Source organism: Aureobasidium subglaciale (genome assembly GCF_000721755.1).
Source record: "Aureobasidium subglaciale EXF-2481 unplaced genomic scaffold scaffold_10, whole genome shotgun sequence".
In the NCBI taxonomy this organism is placed as follows: Eukaryota; Fungi; Ascomycota; class Dothideomycetes; order Dothideales; family Saccotheciaceae; genus Aureobasidium; species Aureobasidium subglaciale.
Genome location: NW_013566985.1, coordinates 249,868 through 266,889, shown reverse-complemented (window position 1 = coordinate 266,889; position 17,022 = coordinate 249,868). Strand labels below are relative to the sequence as shown.

General features: G+C 49.7%; 8 protein-coding genes across 8 annotated transcripts; 4 read left to right on the top strand and 4 right to left on the bottom strand.

Moving 5' to 3' along the window:
* Positions 1 to 6: 6 nt before the first annotated feature.
* On the bottom strand, positions 7 to 861 carry AUEXF2481DRAFT_4947 (uncharacterized protein; the record flags this gene model as incomplete). Its single annotated transcript, XM_013488268.1, has 1 exon — positions 7 to 861. One exon carries the CDS (start codon positions 859 to 861, stop codon positions 7 to 9), a length of 855 nt encoding a protein of 284 aa, XP_013343722.1.
* A 900-nt stretch (positions 862 to 1,761) lies between these two features.
* Positions 1,762 to 4,103, bottom strand: AUEXF2481DRAFT_215712 (uncharacterized protein). Its single transcript, XM_013488527.1, has 5 exons — positions 3,631 to 4,103; positions 3,394 to 3,574; positions 2,652 to 3,334; positions 2,346 to 2,597; positions 1,762 to 2,291 (listed from the first exon to the last, which is right to left on the bottom strand). Exons 1-5 carry the CDS (start codon positions 3,841 to 3,843, stop codon positions 2,046 to 2,048), a joined length of 1,575 nt encoding a protein of 524 aa, XP_013343981.1. The 5' UTR covers positions 3,844 to 4,103; the 3' UTR covers positions 1,762 to 2,045.
* Positions 4,058 to 5,893, top strand: AUEXF2481DRAFT_215477 (uncharacterized protein). Its single transcript, XM_013488526.1, has one exon. It carries the CDS (start codon positions 4,365 to 4,367, stop codon positions 5,685 to 5,687), a length of 1,323 nt encoding a protein of 440 aa, XP_013343980.1. The 5' UTR covers positions 4,058 to 4,364; the 3' UTR covers positions 5,688 to 5,893.
* An 837-nt stretch (positions 5,894 to 6,730) lies between these two features.
* AUEXF2481DRAFT_4944 (glycoside hydrolase family 76 protein) lies at positions 6,731 to 8,239 on the top strand (the record flags this gene model as incomplete). Its single annotated transcript, XM_013488267.1, has 3 exons — positions 6,731 to 6,824; positions 6,883 to 7,592; positions 7,646 to 8,239. 3 exons carry the CDS (start codon positions 6,731 to 6,733, stop codon positions 8,237 to 8,239), a joined length of 1,398 nt encoding a protein of 465 aa, XP_013343721.1.
* A 74-nt stretch (positions 8,240 to 8,313) lies between these two features.
* AUEXF2481DRAFT_39877 (uncharacterized protein) lies at positions 8,314 to 10,275 on the bottom strand. The gene has a single exon (XM_013488396.1). It carries the CDS (start codon positions 10,034 to 10,036, stop codon positions 8,402 to 8,404), a length of 1,635 nt encoding a protein of 544 aa, XP_013343850.1. The 5' UTR covers positions 10,037 to 10,275; the 3' UTR covers positions 8,314 to 8,401.
* A 231-nt stretch (positions 10,276 to 10,506) lies between these two features.
* On the top strand, positions 10,507 to 12,719 carry AUEXF2481DRAFT_4942 (uncharacterized protein; the record flags this gene model as incomplete). The annotated part of the gene is made up of 3 exons (XM_013488266.1): positions 10,507 to 12,215; positions 12,267 to 12,594; positions 12,645 to 12,719. 3 exons carry the CDS (start codon positions 10,507 to 10,509, stop codon positions 12,717 to 12,719), a joined length of 2,112 nt encoding a protein of 703 aa, XP_013343720.1.
* AUEXF2481DRAFT_215415 (uncharacterized protein) lies at positions 12,642 to 14,719 on the top strand. Its single transcript, XM_013488525.1, has one exon. It carries the CDS (start codon positions 12,917 to 12,919, stop codon positions 14,681 to 14,683), a length of 1,767 nt encoding a protein of 588 aa, XP_013343979.1. The 5' UTR covers positions 12,642 to 12,916; the 3' UTR covers positions 14,684 to 14,719.
* AUEXF2481DRAFT_215939 (uncharacterized protein) lies at positions 14,720 to 16,372 on the bottom strand. The gene has a single exon (XM_013488524.1). The coding sequence runs from the start codon at positions 15,884 to 15,886 to the stop codon at positions 14,756 to 14,758; it is 1,131 nt and encodes a 376-aa protein (XP_013343978.1). The 5' UTR covers positions 15,887 to 16,372; the 3' UTR covers positions 14,720 to 14,755.
* Positions 16,373 to 17,022: the final 650 nt, after the last annotated feature.

Sequence of the window (17,022 nt, the reverse complement as noted above, 5' to 3'; positions counted from 1 at the left end):
AAGAGGCTAACTCTGCAATATCACACTCTCAAACATGTGCCCCAACCCCTTTACCTTGAGCCAATTCTCAATAGCAGCCATATCCCCTCTATTCTGCCTCGCACCATGCTTCTCCCCCACCATAGCCGTAATCTCACTCATATCCTCAAAAGCCCTTTTGACCTCATCACCCTCTTCCCGATATCTCTCTGTAACCTTTTTCTGATGCGGAGGAATGTCACTCCAAGAGACTGTTTTGATCTCATTCATATAGGCGGAGATTGAGGGTGATGTACCTTCTAGGCATAAAAGACCGGGTTTTCCGGCCAGCACGAAGCCGGTTAGGGAGTAGGAGGGTGCCCAGAGGACCATGTGGAGGCGCTTTTCGCGGGTGCTGAGGGAGGGGAAGTAGAACCATACTCGTACCAAGGGGTCTGAGGATACTGGGTCTTCGGTGGTGGGGGTGTAAGTGGGGAGGAGTGAGGGCGCTTCATCTCGGAGGTGGTCTAGTGCGCTAAAGATATCCTCAGGAAGGGTGGACGTTAGAGTTGCGAGAGCGGCTTTATCAAGCCATGTTGGTTGACGAAGGGAGAATGTCAAGGGTGGAGCTTCCGATGGATCAGATTCTGTGGTCCGTAATGGTGCTGTGATGTTGACTTGGATCGAATGTGTTGGGTCCAGATGGATGTGTAGAGATAGATTGATCTCTGAAGGTGTGGATGTGATATTCTCGCTACCATTGTCGCGGACATTCGTTATCAAATCAAGATCTAATTGAGAAATTCCGAATTCGTTCTCGTCAGGGAACATGGCTAGCAAGAGATCAAGAGTTGATATCTGGGACTCCAAGAGGTCCGAGGGAAGTGGGTGGGAAGTGCTCATATTGGTGTTTTGACCTCCGCAATCTACCAGATATCGGATATGCCAGGATATAGAGCAGTGTTACCAAGAGTGAAGTGTCCAGTAAGAATGCCCTGGGACAGAGGTCAGTCATAATCTTGATCACTCATTGAAGAATTCGAGGATTACCTTGTTTTGCGATCGAGTATCTTAAAGTGCCCGCGGTGACGATTGGCAAGAGCAGATGATCGAAATTACTGTCTGTAGAATTTACTATGCCCACTATACTAAGCTACAACTCCAGGCTATTTGTAAGAAGGTCTCGCAAAGAGTATGGTCAGCTGTGGATAGCCACTGACAAGATGTTAAATCTGGAGATATTTTATGCAATTTTATGGCAGTTTTACGACGCGACGCCGAAGTTCGGAGACTCGGCTGCACCTCCCTCACATCAATCAACATACCACTTCTCTCATCTTGTCTCTATCTTGATTCTCTCCCTGCGAACCATGAAGAGGATCCCTGCGAGGCTTAGGATTATTGCATTGAACCTAGTCAGGACTGATGAATCCGAAATCTACAGGAGCGACAGACTCCGACCGACAATATCAATAAGCAACTGGACCCACGGTGGCATTCCATCCATGTCCGACAGTTGACAGCAACCAGAATCGACTGATCGTATCTTCCAGACAGCGAATAAGCGAATGGCAATGGAACACGCGTCGTATGAGCTCTATGTTGTCTTCCCCACGGGAGATATAGCTCCGCTATACATAGCACAAGAATTCTCAGCTGACGTCGAGATTCAGACCATACTATTCCAGCCAGCTTGGATACCACTCATCGTTTACCACCACTGCCCTCTCAGCCCAACTCAGGTTCTGCTAGTTCGACGCACCCTAGCAGCAACGCCTTCGATGATAATTCACAGATGCTCTACTGGATAAGTTCGACCAGGGTCATCCCCATAACCATTATTCCCATGTCAAAATACAAGTGAGACAAGCAACTTGGTGTTAACAGCTTCTACTTATGTGAAACATGATACACGTGTTCATGTCGAACCAGACACTGCATCAATAGGCTGATTGGAAGAGGACTTATAGAGCTGGGAAGTGGAAGTGGACCAAGATGACAACTTCCACAGGCAGAATTCTTCTTCGAGGACTGTTCAGATTATCTTCAGCATTTAAGATCCCCTAAATAAAGTCATTACTCCGCCTCTACACCTTTGGTAGTTCATCGTGGGAGGTGTACGCAAGCTTCTTCTCCTTCGCATCCAACTCGTGCTTGTTGATGAACATGTCCTTGTTCTCAGCATATGCCTTCTCCATCTGCCAGTAGAATGGTGAGGTGGTGAACATGGCTTCAATAGACTCGAGAGAGCGGTTGGAGGTTTCTGGGTAGATCAGGTAGACGATGAAGATCCAGATGAAGTTCAATCCGGCGAAGAGGAAATATGTACGACTCTGCGAATATGGTCAGTGGACGTATGGAATGATGGATGCGGTGGATGGACATACCTGGATGTTGCCGAACATGATTGGGTTCACCAAGACAGTCATACCCACACCGATGGCCCAGCCGGTGATACCGAAACCGTTTCCTTGTGCTCTCATTCTGCTGGGGAAAATTTCTGTTGGGATCAAGAAGGCTACCGTGCCCCAGGTAGAGGCGTAGACGAGGTTGAAGAGGAACAGCATAGTCACTGCAGCAGGGGCAATACTGCTTGCAATCGAGGGGTTGCTGCGCGATGCTTCGTAAAGAGAAGCGGCCTGCGAATTGGTCAGTCTGTGGCTAGATCGTGTTCAAGCAAGACAGGTACGTACAATCAGGTTGACAAGGAACAAACCAGCAGCACCGTACATCAGACACTTACGTCTTCCGAGACGGTCAACGATTTGAGCGGAGATGATGGTACCGACTATACCGATAGTGTTGAGACCTCCGGCCAGACCGTTCTGCTTGATTTCACTGTATCCTGCTTGACGCAATAGTACAGGCGAGTATGCAGTGACGGCAGTAATACCAGTCCAGGAAGCCATTATTTGTAGCCAGATACAGAGCCATGCTCTGCGGCCAAGATGACCGCCCTTGTTGAGTCCGAGTATAATCTTAATGAACTCGATAGGAGAAGCAGGCTTGGTGTCCTCAGCCATGGCGACGATCTCGTTGAACTCCTGCTCTACGGCTGCAGAGTTGTGGCCTCCTCGAACCCGTTCGAGGACATCGCGGGCTTCGTCATTTCTGCCGACGGATGCAAGATAACGAGGAGAGTCGGGTAACATTTTAATACCTGCAAGGAGCAGGAGAGCGGGAAGACATTGGAAAGCGAGAAGGAAGCGCCAGCGAACTGCCGAATCGCCATTGTCTACAAAGGATAGTCCAAAGTCGAGCCAGTAAGCGACGGAGATACCGAGGTAATTTGCGATGAAGACATAGCCCAGGAAACCACCACGGTGGTCTGCGCTGGAGACTTCCGAGACAAGTACGGGAGTGATACCAGTAAGAGCTGTTTGTGAGTCGTAGTCAGCATAGTTACAAGACCAATCTCTGCAATACGCCGCTTACCTCCAGTACCGAGACCAGTGACGACACGAGCAACAATGATGAAATCAGCACTCTGAGTGGCAGCTTGGAGAGCACCTCCGATCAGAGCGAAGATGGCGGCGAAGAACAGGCCGTTGATTCTGCCAATGCGATCGGCCGCCCAGCCACCAACGAAACACCCAACGATGGCACCGAGATAATACTGCAGTACATATTAGCTTCCAGTCTGGGGGTCGATGTATGTTGGCTTCAACTTACGACACTGACGATACCGCCCTGCTTGGTAGTGTTTGTGACAGTACCATCAGCAGTACCGATGTTGACTTCTCGCACGTAATTTGGTGAGGCGTTGACACCTCCCATGACACCCTGATCATAGCCTTCGAAGAAGATGGAGATCAAAGCAAATGTCTGAATTGCGATGTTGAGCTGAGAAGGCGTGAGCCGCTTCCAGGCTGTTGTGAAACCCATGATCTCTGGAAGATGAGATGAGGTGAGATTGGAGATTGAAGTGACTGGTTTGGACGATCGGCATGGAAGGGTAGTCAATGGAGGTTTTATATTCTCACTCTCAGCGTGATACTCGAGACGTGGTAGTGATTAGAAAGACACTTCTGGACATCGTGTAACCGGGAGCCGAGAAAGACTCCAGAACGCTGATCGGGGCCCCGGAAGGCGTTTGTCGTTGCTATGATATTTGGCTCACCCCATGGCGCCTGACTGCCGATGTCGTGGAGATGACGGATTGATGTTCGGGTAATCGCTTAATCGCGATCGTGACGGTCTCATTACGAGCACCCGATTAAGCGATTACTCTCCCCACTCGCACCCCAGGCTCGCGGACGACTGGATGTTCAAGGTCCCTCCGTGTTGTCGGCATTTAGCTTATGACATCTTGGCAGAATTCATTTATTTACCGTGACAAGCTGCTTTATTGAACCCTCATTCCTTCGTCCTCACAACTCATTTCCTTACCTCCTACCACGATCATCATGAACGGCAATACAGAATACATCAATGGCGACCGGACGGCGCTAGATCTTACTGTACTCGGGCTCAACAGTGGAACAAGCATGGATGGTATCGATTGCGCGCTATGCAGATTCCGACAAACTGGTCCCGAAGCACCAGTGCACTTCGAGCTGCTCAAATATGGCGAGATTCCTTTGGAGCAAAAGATCAAGAAGCGAGTCATGAACATGATCTTGCACAACAGCACTACACCAGAGGAACTGTCCGAAGTCAACGTCTTGCTGGGCAACACATTCGCTTCAGCAGTAAAAGACTTCTGCAGAGATGAAGATGTCCCCATGGCAGATATTGATGTGATTGGATCGCATGGTCAGACGATATGGCTGCTCAGTATGCCTGAGGCTGGTCAGACAAAGAGCGCGTTGACCATGGCTGAGGGCACCTTCATCGCTGCACAGACAGGAATCACTACTGTGACGGACTTCCGTGTCAGCGACCAAGCTGCTGGTCGACAGGGAGCACCTCTCATCGCCTTTTTCGACGCCCTATTACTGCATCACCCAACGAAGCTGAGGGCTTGCCAGAACATCGGTGGTATTGCCAATGTTTGCTTCATTCCACCTGACAATGCTGGTGGCATTGACCAGTGCTTCGACTTCGATACTGGTCCAGGCAATGTTTTCATCGATGCGGTTGTACGACACTACACCTGCGGCAAGCAAGAGTACGACAAGGACGGTGCCATGGGTAAGCGTGGAACCGTAAACCAGGATCTGATCGACGAGTTCTTGAAGTTTAAGTACTTCAAGCTGGATCCTCCAAAGACGACTGGCAGAGAGGTGTTCAGAGACACCATGGCACACGACCTGATCGAGAGAGCAGAGAAGCTGGGCATGTCACAAGATGATGTTGTCGCTACCGTGACACGCATCACTGCGCAAGCCATTGTCGACCACTACCGCCGTTATGCACCGTCACAAGACATCGACGAGATTTTCATGTGCGGCGGCGGTGCGTACAACCCGAACATCACCGACTTCCTTCAGAAGAGTTATCCAAACACCAAGATTTTCATGCTAGATGATGCAGGAGTTCCTGCTGGTGCCAAGGAAGCGATCACCTTTGCATGGCAGGCGATGGAAGCAGTTGTTGGCCGATCGATACCTGTGCCCGACAGAGTAGAAACAAGGCAGGAATATGTGCTTGGAAAAGTGGCACCCGGAAAGAACTACAGAACAGTCATGAAGCAAGGCATGATGTTCGGAGAAGGTAACAGACTGCCGCCAGTGAAGGAGATGATTAACTATGTGAACGGCAAGGTGTTTGACAACAATTGGGCATAGAAGGTTTTCCTTGGAGTTGAATGTAGCATTTCATGAGCGACTCGTCTAGCATATTGTTAGCAAATTCATCTGTTCGTTCTTGCCTGGATAGCTGTAGCTTTGAAAATCGTTCACTGACATCAACCCTGCGATCAGGACATCCCGCGGTGCACGTTGAAGTTTTGAGCGTATAAGTGTCTTCGCGATGTATGCGTCATAATAATTAATCGATTCAGACCGCTCACGCGCTGCTGCCGCTATCGGTCATGCGCGTTATGTCCGGGTTATTGCCGTGTGGTCACAAAAGGCTTGAAAGGCTTGGAAAAGGCTTGAGGAAGCTGTCGCCTGACAGAGTACTGCATGTTTGTTTGACCACTTCATTTCACATCACCGATCTTCAAGGACGATACACGGCTCTGACGGGCACATTTGTATGAGATGTCCTGTCTGTGACTTTCCAGTCAAGCTGTACGGTCCTGTTGCATGTCCCGCGACCAGCCGCAGCCTGAAGGAAGTCTCAATCGTCGTCGTAAGCCTGCGGGTGACGACGAAAATCAATGACCCCATGGGGGTTGCGGAACAATCTGCCTTACCTCACGTTGCTAGATGGGAAACTGCCGCCCTGTCAACGGGACCTGCACTGTGGCTGATGACGCTGCGAATTGTCCTGGACTTATATCCAGATCAAGTACGAGACAAGACTCCGACTGAGAGACCGCCACAGTCCCTGTCGATATACTGTACCGTTTACACACGACAGACTATGGCCTGTATCATCCGACGCACAAAGCTTGTCATCTGGTAAGTGATCGTATCAATTCTCGAAAGCGCTGGAGTCACTCGCGCGTAGCTGCAGCCTCTTCCTGAAAATAGACTTCCCAATACACTTGTCGTCGTAAGCATATCTTATCGGTTAGCCGGCAACCACCAGCCACCCGTCGTCATTGTCTCAACGGGAACAAACAAGAGATATACTGATTCTTGTTCAATGCTCCGTACTGGGCATTTACTGATTGCTTCATCCTGCTCTCGCAACAGTACCTCTATCTGGCTAATCTCATACCATGGCGTTCTCGACGAAAAGTTTTAACCTGTGCTTTTGTGCTTTCTGGCTCGCGAGCCTTACGAATGCTGTTACCCTCGACATTACAGATGCAGGTACACAGAATCTTTACGAACATTTCAAAGGCGCTTTCCGAGAGCTAATTCTTATTAGATTCAATACGCAATGCATCGAAAACAGTCGCAGAGGGTCTGATGGCATGGTACGCCGGGAATGACACTGGAGGAACACCTGGTATTCTGCCAGGGCCGTACTATTGGTGGGAAGCAGGAGGAATGTTCGGCCATATGATCGACTACTGGTACTATACAGGAGACGACTACTACAACTCGATTGTTTCAACAGCCATTCAGTTCCAGGTAGGATCCAACGATGACTTTCTACCAGCAAATCAAACAAAGGATGAAGGCAATGATGATCAGGTCTTTTGGGCATTTACCGCGATGGATGCCGCCGAACTCAACTTTCCCGAGTCTACAGACGCAGACGCACCCTCTTGGCTTTCTTTAGCACAAGCAGTATTCAACGAAATGGCTGGACGATGGGACACTAGTACTTGCGCTGGTGGTCTTCGGTGGCAGATCTACAGTTTCAACGCAGGCTACAACTACAAGAACTCGATATCGAATCTTGGACTCTTCCAACTCGCTGCTCGTCTAGGTCGCTATACCGGTAATACTACGTATACGGATTGGGCCGAGAAGACATGGCAGTGGTATTCTGATGTTTCACTCTGGGATGCTGGGACCTACCAAGTCTTCGATGGTACGTCGACGGACGACAACTGCACTTCAGTGGACCACTTCGAATGGACATACAACTATGCAGCTGCCATTGGGGGTGCGGCTTACATGTATAATCACGTACGTTCACCCAAATCTTCCCAAGTCTACTCTTCAGCTGATACGCGTCTCAGACATCCGAGGCAAAATGGCTAGATATAGTTGAAGGTCTACTCAACACCACGTTCACCACTTTCTTCCCTTCGACCATGGGCGACAAGATCATGGTGGAGATAACATGTCAACCCCTGGGCAATTGTGACACCGATCAACTCTCCTTCCGCTCGTACCTAGCCCGCACACTAGCAGTGACCACTCAACTCATCCCTTCTCTCCACGAGACAATATACCCCTACCTACGAGCTTCCGCCCAAGGAGCAGCTCAACAATGCGATGGCGGCACAACAGGCTCAATCTGCGGTATGGAATGGAACACAACAGTCTGGGACGGCACATACGGCGTTGGTCAAGAAATGTCTGCATTGGCAGTAATTCAATCCCTTATGCTGGATACTGAAGACGCGGCATTCACTCCTCCATTGACGGCGTCAACGGGTGGAAATAGTACGAGTGATCCTAGTGCTGGTACGGGAAGTACCACCGTCACGGATGAGCCTTCTATTGTCACCAGGCAGATTACAACTGGTGATCGGGCGGGAGCTGTGATACTGACGATCGCGATTTTGGTCTTCTTCGTTGGAGGGTCTGTATGGTTGGTTATTGACTGAGCTAGAAGCCAGCTAGAAAGTGCAACAGCCACTTACATACATAGGATAATGACAGTCATACGAATGATAATCATCACGCGCATTTGAAAGTTCATTCAGGTCTAGAGCGAAAGACGCCAGGGTGATGGATTATTAAACACTATATGCCTGTAGAACGCATGCTCAAAGACCACTAACTGCACCTCTACCTCTTCCTTCCTTAACCTTGGCAAGACAATACCAAATGCAACTGAGAACGCAAAGACCAGCTCCGACCCAGCTATGCGCTGGCATCTTGAAGTTACTCAACACCGCGATCTGGAAAACACTCCTGGGCAGCGAGACAAAGTTCGCCGAGAGAGGTGATGTAGCTTTCACCAGCAGTAAGAAGGAGGAGAAGACGCCAAAGCCGCCGAGAGATGCGCAGGACATGAGAAACCAGAACCATGGGACATCCAAGAAGTAGCAGTTGCGGTGAATTTGCTTGAGTTCGCCAGAGATGAGTAACAAGGGGATAAGCATGGCTATTGTGAGGGAGGAGGTGTAGTGTAAGATTCTCCAGTATGCGCGTGTTTCCTCCTTTGTGCCTGTGCTGATGGCGGGCATGCGTGAGTCTGAGACGCTTAGCAAGTCGCCTTGAGGTACCAGGTCGGATACGAGTTGACGATAACTGCGTAGAAGCAGGATGGGATACAGCGCGACGAAAGCGGAACTGAAAGCTCCAGCTACGACTGACTCCCATGGGTTTCGCTCTCCAGTACGTATGCTTGTCATGAGCAAGTTCAGTGTGGAAATAATCACCGCTGACATAGTCTGAATTGAATGCTTTTGGCGAAGTAGAACGGCGGTAAGTATCAAAGTCAACGGGACAACGGCGATCCTGGAGATCATGTACATGGGCATAACAGCATATGCAAAGGAGATGTTTGACAGAACAGTCTTGGCGAGAAAGACCACAGCGACGGGAAAGACATGCTTGGCTGTGTTGTGCTGATACTCAAACAGACCACCTCCAGCAATGCCTCCTGAACCGTGCAAAAACCAGTCGGAGATGTTGGTCAAGACAGACTTTGTTCGTGAGCCTCCGGTGTACCTAGTGGGTCTGTTGCCTTTGTTATACGCCCTCGAAGGGGCTACGACAGCACCAAGGCCAATGCTTCTTAGAGGTGCAGCAAGTCCTCGGGTCAAAGCAGCAAAGCCCAGCAGAAACAGGTGAGTCATGCAGAGTTGCAGAAGTGTCAAGGTGAGTGGGTAAGGAAACTTATATGTGCCCGTCCATAGAATGAAGCGGTTCATAAGTAGAGTGCCAAATTGGCAGCCTCCGACCCAGAAGACCAAAAGAGCCAGGTATAGTCTCCAGCCAACAACTGTGCCGAACAGAAACTGACCAACCCCACCCTTCTGAAAGATACTTTGTGTACTACTCCGCTCTCCGACTGTATTGCTCTTTGCGACCAGGGGTCTACTCTGAGAAATGTTGCGCATCTCATATTCCTCGTCATCTTCAAACTGTGCGGCACTTGAGCCCTTCGCGCTCGGTGATTGTGAGCGTGACGTGCCAGCACGGAGACTTGTCGCAAGTGAACTCGGCTCCGAGAAGGCGTCCTTAGCATTTGGGGGAATGGTGGAAGATGCTTCCTTCATGGTGTATAGCGAGGGAGGTGGCTCAGGGGTGTGTCGCTGGGCTTCCGTGTCCGAGTCATCAAGTGACAGGCTTCTGCGTCGCGCTGCCGCTGTGCTGGAGTCGTTGGAGGATCCAAGAAGCGACGCTGCTGGCTTGAAGAAGCTGCTGGACGCGAATGGGTTCGGTCGATTCATTATAACATGCGGCTGCCTCAAACCTTGAGGCTATGTTTGGACTGTCACTGCTGCTCGTGTTTAGGGGCGCTTGCCGACGACGCTGTACGCGTCTAATACGAGCGTCTCACTTACACACGAGGTGGCACTAGATTGAATTCTCGACAAGGTCAGTTGTACTACGATAGATACTACGCAGAGTCAGGCAGAATTCTTCTCTGACCGACTGATCTGCCTCACTCGACTCCTGCCAATCTCATTTCGCAAATCAAAGAGTTCATGCCACAATCCAGCTCTGCCTTGCCCGAAACCTTGGCAGCTTGTGATTGTCAGGGTCCACTCTTGCTCGAATAGGAAGGCCGTAACTCCGAGAAGCCTTCCTCCATGCTCTCAATCATGTAATTAGACATCTGCTCGAATACAGCAGCTGAAGATTCTTTCGCAGGCCATCTTTGATATCTTGCAGCCCGTCAATATATGATCAGTACGTCATGGAAGGACTGTCTAGTTTTACTTCCGTCTTTTCTTCTAACAACGACAATCGCGTCGCAAAACGAAACCGCCGCCCTCTTTCGTGTTCAATTTGTCGCGCCAGAAAGTTGAAGTGTGACCGACAGCAACCATGCAGCTCTTGTGCTAAAAAGGGAGAATCTGCGAGTTGCGACTACAGCCCGGTCATCTCGAAGGAGAAGTCAAGATCTCGCTCTGCTGTCAACAGCAATGATGCTGCTGCTAGCCGCTTACAGAAACTCGAGGATCTGGTCAACGGCCTGATGCATGCTACTCCCCCAAGCAACTTTGTGGTAACTCCTCCAAGCTCGTCAAACTCGCCGCAGATCGACCCTCCTGCATATCTGGCAACATCTGCTGGTGGTCACCTAAGTCAGCAAGGAGCTTATGTTGGCGGCACCCATTGGGCGTCGATACTCGAGAGAATTCATGACATTCGGTCGGTCATGGACTCTGATCTTAGTGATGTGCCTTCTGAGCCAGCACTGAAAGCCGATCCCCTGTTCGGTCAAGAACGCCTCTTGACCATCGACGAGGTTCTCGTGGCGCTTCCAGAGCGGCAGATAGTCGATACTCTTGTTTCGACTTACTTCAAGGAATCATTTTTATCTTTGACATTCATACACAGTGGCAAGTTTCAGAGAGAATACGAAGGTTTCTGGAAAGACCCATCCTCAGCAAGCTTCTGCTGGTTGAGCATTCTCTTCTCCATCATGTTCATGGCAGCAAAAATTGCCACGGCAAGAGGTCAACTAGCACCTTCTGATCCATGTGACACAAAACGAGCCGGAGCTCTGAGGTTGGCTACTAAATGTCTTGTCACAGGCCAATACCTCAAAGCCCAACCATACTCTGTTGAAGCATTACTGTTCCATTTCCATTGCATCTATGCTCTTCACGCGGATCCTGATATACAACCGTGGCCCATCCTAACTATGGCTACCAGACTGGCCCAGAAGATGGGCTATCACCGCGACCCTAGGCATTTGTCAGCAAAACTATCTCCATTCGAAAGCGAAATGCGACGCAGAGCATGGCATTACATCGAGATATTTGACATCACCATGTCAGCTAACCAAGGTATACCTGCAATGATCAACGAAGATGAATGCGATTGTCAGTTTCCTATAAACCTTCTGGACGAGGACTTCGACGAGAACACCTCAGTAATGCCCCCTTCGCGATCTGACACAACTCACATCCCCATGCTATTCTTCAATTGCAAAGCTGAGGCTGTTCGCCTTTTGCGTCCAATCATTCGACATGCATTGTCCAGTCGAAGATACGACATAGAGGAGACGAACAAACTTCACGATAGTCTTGAGAAGAGTCGCAGGAATGTACCACAATCATTGCGTATCCGGACCATCGCAGAGACTAGCTTCGTCGACCAAGACTATTTGATCATGCAGCGCTTTATGCTTGAGCTACAATACCTTAAGGGATACTGTATCTTACATCGACCATATATGGCCTGCCAAAAGGATGATCCGGCATACGAGAAGTCGAGAGAGATTTGCAAAAGCTCTGCACTACGTCAACTCGACCTGCAGGCTGACTATTTCCAAGCCGTCCAGCCGCAAGGACGTCTGTATCAGAGCAGATGGATGTTGACGAATGTGACCTTACATGAACAATTCGCTGCCGCTATGATTGTATGTTTAGACCTTGCAGAATCAACATCGCAGAGGTATGTATACAAAGAGACGAAGCAAATGGCACCTAGCTGACTGTGACGAAGTCCAGAGTCCAGGGCGAGGAAATTGGAAGCACTTCAGAACTCACGGCATGTATGGTCCAGCAAAAAGCCTGCTTATCGGGATGCCATTCGAGCAAGTCATGTTCTTGGTGTCATGATAGCAAAGTTGACTGCTCATGGGGGCGACCCGCCGACAGCTGTTCAGAGTGGCACATTCAACATACCCAACTGTCAACACCCACCAACACCAGCCAATTTGGACAGTCATAATGCGCATTGGAGTGTTACGCCAGCCCAAGATACTGCCCACGAGATGATGGACATTGCGTCTCTAGAGAGCATACTTGATAATCCTGACCTGCTGAATTGGGTAAGTTTTCCCACTAGACCATTGTATGACGCGCCTGACCATGGACGTAGAATGATATCGACACTTATCTTATCGACTACAGTGGTGGTCTCGGTCTGACAGATCCTTTGGCCAACGTGCCATAATTTCTGACATGTATCCCCGTTGTGTCTAGTCACAGGGTGACAGGGCAACGGGGCTTCCTTACCATCATTTTGCCAGATCATGATATTATGATGGAGCCGTCATCCGAAAGACATCATGATCGCGTCATGCCAAGCATTGAAGCAACGTCCGAGCTTACACGTTTACGGCATCACACACCACTCGATGTTTGTCTGTCATGAGCCGAGTCGAGAATTCCCAAAGGCCGCGAAAACTGCGACGTAATCGACGCGCCTGTGATCAATGCAGCGCTCGTAGTGTCAAATGTCGCCCGGGTGAAGGTGAATCCGGGTGTCAAAACTGTACCGATTATGGCGAGGCTTGCACTTCGCTTCGGCCAATAGGCAGAAGGGGTCCAAAACCTCGGTCGTCCAGATCTATAGCAAGTCAATTGACGAACGATCCGGCGCAATCGAGCAGTCGACATCGTTCTCAAGGTCAAACGTCTCCCGAAGAAGAAGATGGAGAAGTCACACTCAGTATTGTCACCACTACAAACTGGAAGCCGAGGAAGATGCCTGCTCAGGCAGTCGTCATGGATCTGACCGAGATATATTTCGAGGTTGTTTATCCTGTGTTTCCCTTCTTTCACCGACCGACATTGTTACGGAAGGTCTCGCGAGGGGAGTACGCCTCGAGTCGACCTCTATTCGCTTCTGTCCTAGCTATGTGTGCGCTCTCCTCAGCTCGCGTCCGTGATGGAGCTCTTTACACCGGCAAATGGGATGCGAAATCGTTGCAGGATCCATCTTCGGAGGAACTGTTTGAAGCAGCCAAGGAAGCCATTCCGCATGATGCCTCGTTGTCGCAAGAGTTTGATTACATGCGAGCGTACGCATTGCTCGCCATCACGTCAATACAGTATGGGGATACTCGTCAGATGAACTACTACATTGGTCTCTACCAAAGCTTTGTTGCTGTAGGTATACTACAGGATGAGAACAATTGGCCTACAAATATCGGTCATGTCGAGGTTGAGGAGCGAAGACGACTTTTCTGGTCCACTTACACTCTGGACATATTCTCCTCCATCATCTGGGGTGGCTTCGCCAGAAGTAGAGAAGCTTGTTTCAACGTGTGTTACCCAACTGAGTGTGATGACGAATACTTCGGCGACAAGCAACCTCTCGCGAGCGACATACACAAGGACCACAGCTGGCTGAAAGGATGGAACTTTGTCACCGATCTATATCGTATCCTTGAACACGCGGTTGACCGTCTCGGTCATCTCAGGAACCCAGTAAAGCGTACACCTTCTATCTATGGACATGTTGATCAAGGCAGTCCTCGACATGCATCGATTCTTACCCACATCATGACACTATATGAACAGTTACCGTCCGTCTTCAAAGCAACACAACCATTGACCGGACAACTCGAACGCGATCTCTTTGGGTTTCAAGCGGCGAATATTGCTGCCTCGCTCCAGCTTGTCCGCATGGTGCTATTCACCACCGAGCACTCGACCGTGGATCAAAAGTGTCAGATTGCGAGCGAAGTGATCAACGGTTTTGCTAGTGTACCGGTAGCGTACTTACGTGCCATCAGCTCGCCGCTCTTCCATCACTTGGCTGGCATCGGTGGCATCATGGGCTCGGCTTTCGAGAACGGTCTCACCGAGTCGTCGTATCGACGTGTGCGATCAGTACTTCTCGATCTTGCCAATCTACTAGCTAATCTAGAAGTGGACCTTTACTGCGCTGCCGGCACAAGCGACAAATTACGCGCTCAGGTCTCTCGCATTGACGAGTTCATGAAGATACAGCGATCGGTGGATGCAAGTGGGACAGTCGGTGGGTTGTCGCCATGGGCACGCTCAAGCAACGAATTGGCATCTCCAAGCCTCCACAATCCACAGCATCTGGCAGTCTCAGAAGACTCGCCACAGATCTACTTTCCTGCGGAGTTGTTTGAGAATTGGTCTTGGGCATTTGATTTCAATTGATCTAAGTATTTGAGACACAATGTAATTACTACCATGAATGTCGTTCAGCAATAGGCAATTGTGACAGCGATTTCAATTTAGAATATCCCACACAGACTTTACATACCGACGGCTCGTCTCCAGCCCAGCGATACCGCCAGCAAAGAATTGAAATATATCTGTAAGTATGAATCCTGGAAATGCGCTCGGATCGGTCGGGGTTTCCTCGACGTAAGTATCATGCAGATACAGAGATGGTATGTTCGGGTTCTCATGCGGCGATAACTTTCCCGTGGCAGAGAAGAAGAACTGGTGATTTATCTGCATGTGGACATTCTCGTTCCATCCATTCTTCTTCCAGTACCCGACCAATTTTGTCTGATCCACTTCCCCGGAAAGTGCTTCTTCATCTTCCAAATAGACGAATTGTAGCATCTTGCATGTAGGCTCTGGAACATTGTTGCTACGCATAACCTTCTGCGCAACGGTCTCGACGTTCGATTTGAATATTGCCCAAGCTTCGTCGTCACTGTAATCGAGGCGAAGAATTGCAAAGCCCCAGATGCCGATGTCGAGACGTGGTTTTAATTGCGCTTTTATAGCAAAGTCTTGGATTTTCTGGGACAGAGAGTCGTTGGTCGGTGGTCGAGGAAAGTCTACCTGGCCTTTGGTCTCTCTCATGATTTGCTCGAATGCTCTTCTTTTCAAAGCGTAATCTGCGATGGGTTGTGCTTTTTGTATGCCGTCTTGAAGTAATTCTTGGTATCGTCGCTCAACAAGGCGGTAGCGATGTAGTTGTCTCGTCGTGCGTGCTGCCTCTCTGCGATAATTTTGCTCCTTGTAACATTGCATTATAGCATCCAATTCACCAGGATCGTTGAGTCTGTGACTCGCATATACTTGGTCCATCAAGTCTTGCACTTCTTGGCCTTGTTGGCTCTTGAAGACGTTGACGCGCTGTAGTGGTGATTCTGTATTTGATGAAATGCCCTTGATGATTATTTGCAGTTCTCCATCTGTCAAATCCCAAGCTCCTTTGTCGAGACATGCTTGTATCAGCTCTGCACGAGAAGCATTTCTTGTTGTTCCTTGCACTAAGGTATCCTCTTCGGCTGGAGGAAGGCGAAATGAGGCTTTGTGTCGTTCATCCTGCGTTAGAACTTCTGATGAGTCCAGAGCTCTGCGGAGTATTACTATGATCTCCTCAGATTGTTGATCCGACATAGGTCTGTGTGAATGACACGGTAGTGGGTATGGTCGGAATTCGAGGCGAAAGTCAATGGTTTAGCGGCAGACCCATGCCCTTTTGGCGCGTTGTGTTTTTGGCGTCGCACCTTCCAAAATCCTTCTGTTCTTTTCTCTCCTTCCTTCCGTTCGTGGACACCGCTTCACCAGTGGTTATACCGACCTGGACCCGACTTGACACCCATGCGCCCACCAGACGACTTTACTCTCGTCATCTGGCAACTCCGAGTCCCTGATGGCCGCGCGATGGCGTGATGCTTCAACCACCTCCCTCACCTGTGCAAGTAACCATATAGTGCCAAATTTACCCCACACTCCATCGCAGTGAGGTCTAACCAACCTCCGCAATCCAAGGCGCTTTGGCGGAGTGGTTAACGCGATGCCCTGCTATTATCCAGCGGTAAAGTTTAGGCATTTCCTTCGGGAGCGTGTGTTCGAATCACACAGGCGTCGTTTTTTGTGGCGCCCTGTAAGGATGCCATCTCTTTTTCGAGTTGTGGAAGATGTAGAGGAAGACCAGGTGCATATTTTGAGCTACTACTGGTCCTTTAGCGATGAGCGGTTGTAGATGAAAGACGAGGCGGAGTTCGGGACGGAATAATGGTGAAGCTTTGGGATGTTCACGCTTGGACGCGCCTGACTACTTGACCAGCGCTTTCCTTCGACTCGCTGCTTCGCAACATCATCAACTTACACTGATTGTGATCCGTTCTGTTTCGGAGATACAAGATGTAGCTGAGGCTTGTCTATGCCTTGCCTGTTTGTCTCATGCATGCGTAAACAGCAGTACACAAGGACTCACGCTGTCGTATGGCTCTTAGACGCGTCTGGTACATGTTTGCTCACCGTCCGCTTTCTCTCGAACGAGCCCCCAAGGCAGATAATACTGTGCAACGAGGTTGCGATCAATGAAAAGGTACTACAACAATATTATGGCACCGGTATTCCACCTTTACACTTTTATGAACATCCTCATCGAATCTCTGTACCTGACCAGAAAGCAACGCATTTTGCAAAGCCAATCCAATCTCTGAGCTCTGTACACCGATATCCAGAGCCACTGGGACAGGCTTGTCCTCCAAAACACTCTCACAAAACTCGATAGCTTCGGTTGC

Excerpts from the sequence above, each read along its gene's own strand:
- AUEXF2481DRAFT_215712 (XM_013488527.1), bottom strand. The coding sequence starts at position 3,843 with ATGGGTTTCACAACAGCCTGGAAGCGGCTCACGCCTTCTCAGCTCAAC. Across the intron at positions 3,335-3,393 it reads CACTGGTCTCGGTACTGGAG|CTCTTACTGGTATCACTCCC; the intron begins GTAAGCGGCGTA and ends ACTCACAAACAG. Across the intron at positions 2,292-2,345 it reads TCATGTTCGGCAACATCCAG|AGTCGTACATATTTCCTCTT; the intron begins GTATGTCCATCC and ends CCATATTCGCAG.
- AUEXF2481DRAFT_215477 (XM_013488526.1), top strand. The coding sequence starts at position 4,365 with ATGAACGGCAATACAGAATACATCAATGGCGACCGGACGGCGCTAGAT.
- AUEXF2481DRAFT_39877 (XM_013488396.1), bottom strand. The coding sequence starts at position 10,036 with ATGAATCGACCGAACCCATTCGCGTCCAGCAGCTTCTTCAAGCCAGCA.
- AUEXF2481DRAFT_215415 (XM_013488525.1), top strand. The coding sequence starts at position 12,917 with ATGAGCCGAGTCGAGAATTCCCAAAGGCCGCGAAAACTGCGACGTAAT.
- AUEXF2481DRAFT_215939 (XM_013488524.1), bottom strand. The coding sequence starts at position 15,886 with ATGTCGGATCAACAATCTGAGGAGATCATAGTAATACTCCGCAGAGCT.